This window comes from Littorina saxatilis, linkage group LG4, assembly GCF_037325665.1.
Source record: "Littorina saxatilis isolate snail1 linkage group LG4, US_GU_Lsax_2.0, whole genome shotgun sequence".
Taxonomy (NCBI): Eukaryota; Metazoa; Mollusca; class Gastropoda; order Littorinimorpha; family Littorinidae; genus Littorina; species Littorina saxatilis.
In genome coordinates, this window is record NC_090248.1 from 55936645 (window position 1) to 55948044 (window position 11400).

Here is an 11400-nt window from a genome sequence, read left to right on the forward strand (position 1 = left end):
TTTTCTCTCCACAGGAGCTGTTCAGTGTTTCCGCATACAACTTGGAACACTTCCCCAACATTGTCAAAGGTCTAGTTTCCAGCGACCGAACTCCAGCGGAACATTTTGATTCCAACATTGCCGACTCTCTCGTGAACCATCTTTTTGAAAACAACGAGTCCGGCCTTCCTGGGCTTGACCTCGCTGCACTCAACATACAGGTATTGTATGTGTGTGTGTGTGGGTGGGGGATGGTGGATGGGTGGGGGGAGTGGGCGGGGGAGGGGGTTGGTGTACGTGTGTGTGTGTTTGGGGGGTGTCTTTGTGTATGAGAAAGTGTTTGCGTGTATGTGTGGTAGTGTGCGTGTGTGCGTCCGTGCGTGCATGTGTGTGTGTGTGTATGCGTGTGTGTGTGCGTGCGCGCGCGCGCGCGCGTGTGTGTGTGTGTGTGTGTGTGAGGGAGAGCCTAGTGTCAGTGTTTCAATTGATGACATGGCTGCTAAGGAACAACGTCTGTTCATACCATAGCTTCCGTATTTAGTATTAGCCCTAGCAGACGGCCGCTCTTGGAATATCGCACGCAAAATCCTGCATAGAGTCTGTGGTGGTGTACTTGTTCGTTTACACAGAGCAGAAGACATGTAAACAGTGCAATTCAGAAAGACAAGACAATCCAATGTAAACAGGTCGCGTAAGGCGAAAATACAACATTTAATCAAGCTGTCGAACACACAGAATGAAACTGAACGCAATACAATTTTTCAGCAAGACCGTTTACTCGTAGCATCGTCAGTCCACCGCTCATGGCAAAGGCAATGAAATTGACAAGAAGAGCGGGGTAGTAGTTGCGCTGAGAAGGATAGCACGCTTTTCTGTCGATCTCTTCGTTTTAACTTTCTCAGCGTGTTTTTAATCCAAACATATCATATCTATATGATTTTTGAATCAGGAACCGACAAGGAATAAGATGAAAGTGCTTTTAAATTGATTTCAAAAATTTAATTTTGATAATAATTTTTATATTTTTAATTTTCAGAGCTTGTTTTTAATCCAAATATAACATATTTATATGTTTTTGGAATCAGCAAATGATGAACGTAAATTTGGATCGTTTGATAAAAATTTTTTATTTTTTACAATTTTCAGAGTTTTAATGACCAAAGTCATAAATTAATTTTTAAGCCACCAAGCTGAAATGCAATACCGAATTCCGGCCTTTGTCAAAGATTGCTTGGCCAAAATTTCAATCAATTTGATTGAAAAATGAGGGTGTGACAGTGCCGCCTCAACTTTTACAAAAAGCCGGATATGACGTCATCAAAGGTATTTATCGAAAAAAAGAAAAACATGTCCAGGGATATCTTTCCCAGGAACTTTCGTGTAAAATTGTATAAAGATCGGTTTAGTAGTTTGGTCTGAATCGCTCTACACACACACACACACACGCACAGACACACACACACACACACACACACACACACACACATACACCACGACCCTCGTCTCGATTCCCCCTCTATGTTAAAACATTTAGTCAAAACTTGACTAAATGTAAAAAATAAAATTAAAAAACCACGTTAGCTTTTACTTGTTTTTACTTTGTGGCCAATACCTTAATTTATTTAAATTGTGTGTTTGGCAGCAACAAATATTGTCTTACTTGTGTATTTGACAGCGAGGACGAGACCACGGCCTCCCTTCGTTCAACGAGCTTAGGGAGTTCTTGGGACTGAGTAAGGTCACCAGATGGACGGATTTTGATAGCAACGGACAAGCCTTGAAAGGTATCTACGTGTAAGTCATGCTATGGTTTCCCTTGATAACAGTGAAGTGCTGCAGTTGAACACTAAAAGTAGTTCCAGATACCCTCAAGGAACTATCTTAGTGAACCCTTACACTTGTTTATGATAGTTTTGACACAAGTCATGTTAGTATTTGGTTTCGTTTACCTTAAAGCCAGTTAAACGAACTGTGCTGTTAAATGCTAGTGCAAAGTGTGTTCCATAAGGTCTGAATTGCTTAGTTCGTGCAAGATTCCATCGTTATTTAAACCTCATCGAAGTCGGAATGAGGCTTTAAGATGAAAACAGCTGTTGCAATTACGTATTACATAACATGAATCTTCACGCGTTGAAGACAAAAATTACAGCAGAGTATTTATCCTTGGGAAACTGAATAATTATTAAGTTTGCAGCCGTGTGGTAGTCAAGATTTACCAGTCGCGTTGCGTTTAACTGTATTTCTTTCTTTCAGGTTTCTTTTCTTTTCTTGTCATGCACCCCTTAATGGGTGGATCGAAATAACTCTTTTGAAATGACGTGGACTTTTGTGACGCAGGCATCCAGATGACGTGGACTGTTTCACGGGGGGGACCAGCGAAAGCCCCGTGGAGAACGGGATGGTGGGGGAAGTGTTTGCGCACGTCATAGCCCAACAGTTTCATGACCTCAAGTATGGCGACCGTTACTACTTTGAGACCAACAGCACCTACTACGGCTTTGGGGATGGTAAGCTCTTTGGAGATTTATTGTGTCAACAGAGAAACTAAAATAATACCCATTGAAGTCTCGCCGCAAGGTATTTGGAGATTTCTTGTGTCAACACAGACAAGTGTTGCCGCAAAATATTGTCATCCTTATGTTCCTTTCATCTTTTATGATCACCACTATAAGCTTATAGCTTGTTGTTGATTCTAAACATGCTCATTATATATTGTATCCATGCATTGTTGATTAAAACACCAAACAAGCAATACTGGACTCACCTTAAAGGCACACCCCTTCTCGTTCGGCTCTGGACGGGCATTTACATGGGGTAAGATCATCCTTCCACTTTGTCACATTCCACAAATGAACAGCCTGGGTAGTATGTGTGCTGGTTGTGGTGTTTAATTTTGTTTAGTTTTAATAATGAATTCATTTTGGAACTGCAACCAGTGTCTTTTTACGAAAGTAATTCATTCATTGAACAAATGCAACTCACCACGGCATGCAGTCAGAGTGTTTGCGTTTCGATATCTGACGAAGCGGATGGATAATTTGGTAAAGGTGTGTGTGTGTGAAAGTCTGGCCAGCTCTGAGAACTGTTTTCACGAGAAGCAGTGTTCCGTGAAGACGTAGGCTATATAGCTATATTTGTATGTGCCTATGGTCAGAAAGAACAAACCAACAAACTTAAACACACACACACACACACACACACACACACACACACACACACACACACACACACACACACACACACACACACACACACACACACACAAGCAAATCAACCGATCGAGATAGCAACCAAGCAAACGATCAGCCATGTGAACGACATTCATTCCTGTTTCAGGTGAGCTCAGGACGATAAGAACTCTGTGTTTGAGCAAGATCCTGTGTGAGAATGCCGACCAGGAGTACATTCAAGCCAACCCTTTCAAACCGCCAAACAAAGACAGGTAATTAAGGGGCTCCGCTCACATGTGTAATTTCAGCAGGACCGACGACGCACTGCAGATTATCCCAGCCCGCTACACTTGCATGAAAGGAAAACAGGCCAAGATCTCGTCATAATCCCAATCGCGGCATAAATAATAGGCAGTGCGTCGTCTGTCCCGCTGAAACTGCGCAGGTATATTCTGCCCATAAGCTAAAGTCACAGAAACCGATGGCATGCGCGGAGGCGTTTTTACTTTCAATTTAAACTTTTGTGTGATCAATTATTCTGTACCTAGACTCTAAGGTAACATTTTAGGTTAGTACTATGATAGAGAACCGTGCGATACATCTGCGGCAGCCTGTCTGATAACGTAAGGCCAAAATAAGGCTCTTTTGTTAAGATAAACTCAGCAAAAATCATCACGCTCATAAGAAAAATACCTATCTCAGTGTTAGGCATTTCTGTAGTGAAACTACAGGGGAAGCTACTGGAAGGGTATATATAATGTGTTAGAGAGTACACACTCTCAGACCATCGGAAATCATTGCCACGGTATCGGAAATCAGTGCCACGGTATCGTAAGCAAAACTGCCGATCTCGTTTCTTGAGTTAGGCACTTTTTCTTTATGATACTGGAAGACTTGTTTTGAGAATCTGACGCTATGCAAAAGCTCTCTGTGGGTTGTTATGCAGTTTTGCTGATTGAAAATGTTTCTGTCAGTTCTTTATCTCACGTTCATCCCGTGGTAACAGCTCGGGATAGGCAGTTTGCAACTTATAACTAAAATGAGACAGGCAGATTGTTCCGAAACCAAAGAAAGTTTTTTTGCGTTTTTCTCAAAACATCAAAAAATGACATAGGCAATTATTTTATGAGCGTGACGAAATGTATTGCAACCATTTTCAAAGCCAAACGAAAACATGACGACGTCGTCACGGAATGTTGGCATAACTCGTTTTACACAGCCTTTCAGGAGGAGACCAACACTGATTATGTTTTATTATGTTTACATCTGAACCTGGTATGGATAGGAAGATAGAAGAAAGTTTAATCATGTATTGTCCATCAGAGAATATTTCTCATGTAGAATGATTTACTTAATCAAAGAACAAAAACATCAAACTCGCCAAGAATCGGGTTACGCCAAAGTTCCGTGACGACGTCGAGTCTGGTTTAGTTTCCGTGTCATTTCATTCGAACTGTCCATGTCATTAAAGGCACTTCGTATGTTAAATTAAATTATATTCTTATCCCAACTCACATATATAGCAATTTACTTCAGTTTAGTGCTAGGACGCTGAAATCGTCACCTTGGTAACAAGGGGAGGTAATCCTAAAAAAAGAGCTACCTTGACCCTATAACAGGACAAAGTCACGCGTGACTTCCTGACCTTGCCGCCATCTTGGAATCATACTCACTTCAGCGATCCGTGGACACGGACGTGTTTGTTTTCGCTCCGGCTTTTCAGCCGTTTTTGTCTGATGCTGCTTGTGTCAGACCCACACCTTGGTACTCGCGCACGTTCCTCTGCTCTCTACGTGTGTTTAGGGCGAGCTATTTTGATATTTTCATTGATAGTTTGACTTAGGTTTTGCCAGCGCTTAGCTGTTGTTTACACTTTTCACCCACCATGTCGGTTAGTGGTAAAAGAAAAACTCTAAGCCAGTGGCGGAACCTTCTCCTGTCAAAAAGCCTCCCCGTAAATCGAAAGCCTCTGCGAGTCATGCTGTGATTAACGTCTCAGACCTCTCGTCAAAATCTTCTTTTGATGTTGCTATTGACATGCCTGAATTATCCATGCCAAAATTGCCTTCAGAATCAATTACAGTCGCTTCAGGTTCTAGCTCTGTTAGTGATTAGCAAGATGTTTCTGCTTTTTTGCGCTGAATGAGCTACTATTGACATGCCTGAATTACCCATGCCAAAATTGCCTTTAGAATCAATTACAGTCGCTACAGGTTCTAGCTCTGTTGGTGATAAGCAAGATGTTTCTGCTATTTTGCGCTCTCTGAGCGCTCAGATTTCATCACTTTCAGCAGAACTTTCGTCGACCAAGGCAGTACTGCTGTCTTTTCCTCCTGGTGTTGGCGATTCCCGTTCCTTGGGCAGGGTGCGTGTTCCTCCTTCGGCCACAGTCACGCCGCTGACGTGCATGCGTCTTTTAATGGCAGTGACGGTCATTCTCTTATGCGTTCTCAGGCCTCTTCTGGTGGTCGGCCTGTTAACGATCAAGGTATTTATTCTTCGTTAGTAGCCGGGTTCTCCGGCCAAAGCGAAGATCGTAAAGGCCTACTGGAGAAAGTAGCCACGCCGGTACGCCGCGCCATGAGTGAAAGCGATCCCCGTGTTACGCCGTTCCGGTTGCATGAGCGGCTAGCACGAGGGGTGAGCCCAGATACGCGTTCGGTCACAGACCGAACAGGGGACTTGCGTCCGCTGTCACTCCCCACATTGAGGTCGGTTGGTGTGTCGGCACAGCATTCCCCGCTTCCGCCCAATGGGGCGGAAGCAGTCCCTAGGGACACACTGCTTGGGTATCGCATCCCTCGTGTGTCGTCCCTTCCGGGTGACGCTTCGCCTGACTATTGTAGTCAGGGCGGAAGTGCGTTGCCCGGTTGCACGGATGTGCGGGATTTTGAGTCGGATTTTGGTGCTTCCGTTCAGGATGACGAAGATGTCAACTTCCGGATACCGGTTAAACTTCCGCAAGCACTGGCTTTGGCGGCGGAAGTTGCTTCACGGTATTTCGAGGAGGGTGTTGCAACACCTGTCGGTTTGTTTGCCCAACCTCCTTCCGCTTTGGGGGATTTCCGTTCTGCGAAGGAAGAGAAGCAGCAGTTCCGTTTTCGGGAATCCCCGTTGGTAGCGTTTGAGCTGTCTTAGCAACTGGCTACTGTTGAGCCTGGCGGTGCGTTTCAAGCTGTACCGCTGCTAACAGCTCATGGTCAGGCTCCTGTTTCAGCACAGCCTTACCTCGCTTCTTCGGGTTTAGCCTCAGCTTTGCCTGCTGGTTCGGCTAAGAAGTTTACTCTGCCGCATAACTCAGTCAATTTGATTGACTCGTTTGCCTTGCCTCGTTCCACCCTTCCGGTCACACCGGAACTTGCTTCTCTTCGGCAAGATGGATACTTCAGAGAAAGAGTAGTCCCGTATACGGAGAATTCTCTTTTGTCTTTGGAGAAGACTGGCTTACGCTTGCTTGAGTTATCGTCTCTCTCTGAGACTTTGCAGAGATCTCTGTCGAGATCGATCGCGTCGTCATTAGACCCATTCAGGTTTCGTGACGATGCGGTAGAGAAAGATGTCACTATTCTGTTAGGGAAGAGGGCTACAGTAGTACGTTATACTGAGTCCTCTCTCTTGTCTATGAGGGAATAAGCACAGGATCTTTTCAAGTTATCCTCTCTTTCGGAAACTTTGCAAAGATTATGTATCGTGCTCTATCTTCTCTGCTCGTGTCAACTTCGAGTTTCGTCGTGACGCACGGGAGATGGTTGTCATGACGCTTCTTGCCTCTTTGGCTAAAGTCTATTGAACAGCGGAGCCTCCCAGCGCTTTTCTTGGCACATTCCGTGCACGCGTGCAGGTTCGCCTTTCCCTCTAGGATCTAAGATTTAAAGTCACCTTTGAGTCACTTTAGTCTTTTCCTTTCACAGAGGTTTGCTTGATTGGTCAGCCATCGCTTGGCTCAGGTTACAAGTAAGAGGCGGATCTACTCCGCTCTTTGCTTTTTGTGGTTCATCAGGGGAGTGTTCGCACGTCTATGCTACGGTGCATTCCTCCCCATCTTCTGGGAGAAGCCGTGAACTGCTTCAGCTTGCCACATTTTGCCTCAAATTAGGCAAGATAACGAAGCTAAGCAAACACACTTAGGGTAAGTACTAGACCCTCTAGCTCTGCCTTAGGCAGCTTTGCGGTATGTACGCCCATCTATGGTGCGGCATACCTCTTATTTTTCACCTTCTCGGGTGAAGCTGCTAAGGCCGCTAATTTTTTGCCTCAGTGGCGGAAAAACAAGGCAAGCTGTTAAAACAATCTCAGCTTTTACGGTTTACGGAATCGCGCTTTCTCATTAGAGTCATAAGCTTTGGTTTCCGACAAATCGCCAGAACATGTCCAAATTACTGGCTCACATTCTGACTCAAAATCTCTATTAGGCTCACTGAGCCACTGTTCGTAACCTCTCAGTCGGAACTTTTCCGGCTAAGCCTACCTCTTGAGGCAGTGGCTTCTGTCAGCGACTTAATTTCGCTGCGCAGCACAAAGGACTCGCAGAAATTCCTTAGTTTCAGCTTTTCTTTCTAAGAGGTTACGGAAAGGACTAAAACACCATCATGTGGCTAAACTTAGGTTTGGCACAGAAGTCTTTAGCATTGGGGTTGTTTTTCTCCCACACGCAAAAGACAGTGAGTTTTTTATGTTTTGCCAGCAATAAATAGAATCACATTCCTTGAGGTCAGTGTTTCTACTTTGGCATTACGCCTCGCAGGGTTTTCTCCCGCGAGTTAACAGGCTACACTCTCGTTGTAGCCTTCACTGCGACGGCCCCTGGATTTTTCTTAAATTTGCAATGTGCTAGGAGTTTTCTCCTACATCGCAGAATAGTACGCATTTGTTCGCCCTGTTAGATTCTCAAGCCTTCTCGGCTAGGCCATCGAAGTGACGTCACACGTGTCACAGTATGGTATACAGGCGTCCGGTTTTACCGCGCCTACCCCTCTGTTTATCCGAAGGTTGAATCTCGGTTTTCCATTTCAGGGATTCAGCTTTGGGTACTTTCTCAGGTCTTTCTGCACGCTTTTCTAAGCGTCAATTTAGGCTGAGCCAATTTCGCTCAAAGGGCAGAGGGAGGGTACAACTTACCTTCCCCTCAGCGATTTTTCCCAACTTTAGGTTTCTAGCACTTGATTTTCTAGTTAAGGAAACCTTGGTTTTATACGGAAGCCTTATTCTATCCCTAGGCCAGTTCTCTTACTTTGAGATTATTTTCTCAAGGTTTTTGAACTAACTTCATGTAATGCCTCTAGCGTTACGGTCATCGGGAAACTGAAAATTTAAAGACGCTCACGCACCCCTCTCTCGGGATGGGAGCTTAGTCTGAGAGCGGATCGGGTTACTGATACCCTGACGTGTCTTTCCCAATTGCGGGCTGGGCTAACTTAGTACTAGCATGCAATCAGGTTTTCAATACTCCCTACGTTTCACTCCTGATTTTGCAATAGGGAAAGTTTACCCTCATCTTTGCAGCCTCGGCTTATTCTTTATCGTTTTTCAGCAAAGGCCGCAACTCGGTCTCGTTCTGACCACCGAGGTTTAAGCGTCATCGGTCTCGGTTGCTACCGGGATGGGTGACCGTTTTGAATATGGGCCTTTCAGGCATTCTTTCTAACTTTCAAGCTGTGGCCTTATGGTTTGAACAGCTATTGTTCTGCCGTTTACTCACACTCAAATTCAGCCGTACTTTGCTCCCGCGAGGGATTCATTTCCGGTTAACAGAAGTTCGCCCTCTTTATTTCAAGCCACTGTGTAGGGAGATGGGTACTTTGCTCTCACTGATACCACTCCCTTAGCCATTGAGGACAATGGTTGTCTTCTCTGGTGCTTGATTTCCTATCAGAGCTTCATCCTTTTATTTGAAAGGATCAGTGACATTCTGTCACACTCTCGCAAACGCGTCCTTCCTCCTCACTCATTAGCCTTTTGAGATAAGGCAGTAAGGTGAAGAAAAAGGGGGGGGGAGTGTTTTTTGTATCTTGGACTATTCTCTTTTGAGCTCTGTCCAGACGGTTCGTTAGAACATGGGCCTATTTCTTGGCCTTACGTGAATTAGGCTATGCTTCTCCCTAATCTTGTCAGTGTGACTTGTTTAGTTCGCATTATAAGATGACAGGTCTCTTTTCTCAGAGAGACCATATACTGGATAGGGATCAATACAAAAGACCACAGCAAGACAAGTCTGAGTCTTTTGGTTTCGGAGTTTTCGATGCCTCACAGGTTTTGAACTGCTGCATTCTGCTAGCCTTCATAAACTTTACGTGAAACGTTCTTCCTTTTCTCCTAGCTGCAGCGCGCAGAGGTAGCGAGATTCACACACTCTTTGGCTTACAGTGTTATGTAGGTTTCAATAGAGGCTCTCTACCTCACTCTGTTTCCGGCCAGACTTCTTAGTCAGGCATCAACAACTAGGACAACCATCTCTGATGCTTTTTTTATAGTTTTCCTCTTTATAAGATTCTCGCCATAGGCGATCCATTGTTATGAATCTGACCAGTTATCTCACTATGCTCCTTGCTGTCCTTTACAAGAGGTTTAAAGGTTCATAAGCAAAACTACTCTTTTCGTTTTTGATCACAAGGGTAGACAGAGTCTTATCTACGTTGGTGTTCAAATCAGTAGGATATTCCGAGGTCCTTGACTTCGTCTACTGGATATCGTAGGAGCCTTATCAACCTTTACCTGCGTGGCTTTTCCAGCACGCGGCGTTACGGTTCTAATGCGCTTCCAGCAATGGTTGCAGCAGGGCATATTTTTTGCCTAGCTCATAGATTGAGCATCCCACCGCCTTTATTAGCAATCTGCTATATGTGAGTTGGGATAAGAATGTAATTTAATTGAAAATTTTAATAATAAATTTTAATTTGATTATATACTTACCCAACTCACATTGTGGATACCCTCCCACCTGCCCCGCTTTTGAGGGTTTTATGGGGTCCTAAAAAAAGGAGGTGGTTTTTCTGTTCGCTATCGATCGTATGATTCCAAGATGGCGGCAAGGTCAGGAAGTCACGCGTGACTTTGTCCTGTTATAGGGTCAAGGTAGCTCTTTTTTTAGGATTACCTCCCCTTGTTACCAAGGTGACGATTTCAGCGTCCTAGCACTAAACTGAAGTAAATTGCTATATATGTGAGTTGGGTAAGTATATAATCAAATTAAAATTTATTATTAACATTTTCGATTTTCCAAGTTGTGCATGTCTATCTCCGTCGCGATATAACCTTGAATGGTTGAAAACGACGTTAAACACCAAATAAAGAAAGAAAGTGCATGTCTATCCTACATTTTCATCATTTTGTATTGGTACATTACGTTCTTGTCATTTCACTTTTTGGGGTACCCTTATTTGAGCGCCGGTGCACGGATGATGATTTATGAAAGACTTTACTTGGATGTTGTGAGAAGGACCGTAAACCAGTGACTTCATTACACATACACAAAAGGGGATACTTATTGTGTCAGTGGCAGTGATCATTTTAACAACTAAAAATAGGGAAAGGGGGAGCCAGAATAAAAAAATAAAAACTCTAAATTAAAGAACAACAACCACGCACAAATAACATTCCAACGAAACAAAAACAAGGCAGCTAAGACTGTATACTAATCTCTGTTGTTGTTTTTCAGCAACCCCCTCCATCGGTGTTCCGACATTGCTGACATCAATATGAGGCTCTTCAGTAATGACGTTATCAATAAAGCTGGATAGTCTAGGAAGGGATCCTTGGAAATAAAATGTGGAGAGAGAATAACAGAAAAAGAAAAAGTCACATCGCGAGATATAATTCTCACATGTGTTAATCATATATATTATGTGTCCATTGTGTAATCAAAATGCTTATTATATAAGTATTAAACAATGGCGACTGCACGTGAGAGGGAACAATAAAGAGACCAAAAAGCAATGTACTCACGTTAAAATGACGAACACGGAACGAATAACAGCGACGTTTTGACCTAAGGGTCTTCTTCAGGCACAAAAACACAAAAGTACAAACACAAAAAAGAAGAAGAAAGATGATAGAACAGATAAAGAGGAGAATAACTAACAAAACAACTGCACTGCACAAACCAACAAATGACAAAGACAGAGAAGCAAGGGAAGCTACTTGAGGGGAAGCCAACAATAACACAGGCAAGAAAAAGTTAGAGTTGAAAAGCGGCAGTTTTGAGGTCTGTAGACCAAACAAAATGTAGGGGGGGATGAATGGGAACGAAAGAGGA

The 11400-nt window shown here is 43.7% G+C and overlaps 2 protein-coding genes across 2 annotated transcripts in view; both read left to right on the forward strand.

Annotated features, from left to right (window-relative positions):
* LOC138965148 (chorion peroxidase-like) overlaps positions 1-11080 on the forward strand; it is a 276867-nt gene extending 265787 nt beyond the window's left edge. Inside the window, exons 10-14 of the mRNA XM_070337271.1 lie at positions 15-200; positions 1655-1773; positions 2317-2486; positions 3316-3421; positions 10804-11080. Of these exons, the coding sequence (XP_070193372.1) occupies positions 15-200; positions 1655-1773; positions 2317-2486; positions 3316-3421; positions 10804-10885 (663 nt within the window). The 3' untranslated portion in view covers positions 10886-11080. The remainder of the gene's footprint in view (positions 1-14; positions 201-1654; positions 1774-2316; positions 2487-3315; positions 3422-10803) is intronic.
* LOC138963690 (fucolectin-1-like) overlaps positions 11036-11400 on the forward strand; it is a 6152-nt gene continuing 5787 nt past the window's right edge. The window contains exon 1 of the mRNA XM_070335536.1: positions 11036-11048. Within this exon, the coding sequence (XP_070191637.1) occupies positions 11036-11048 (13 nt within the window). The remainder of the gene's footprint in view (positions 11049-11400) is intronic.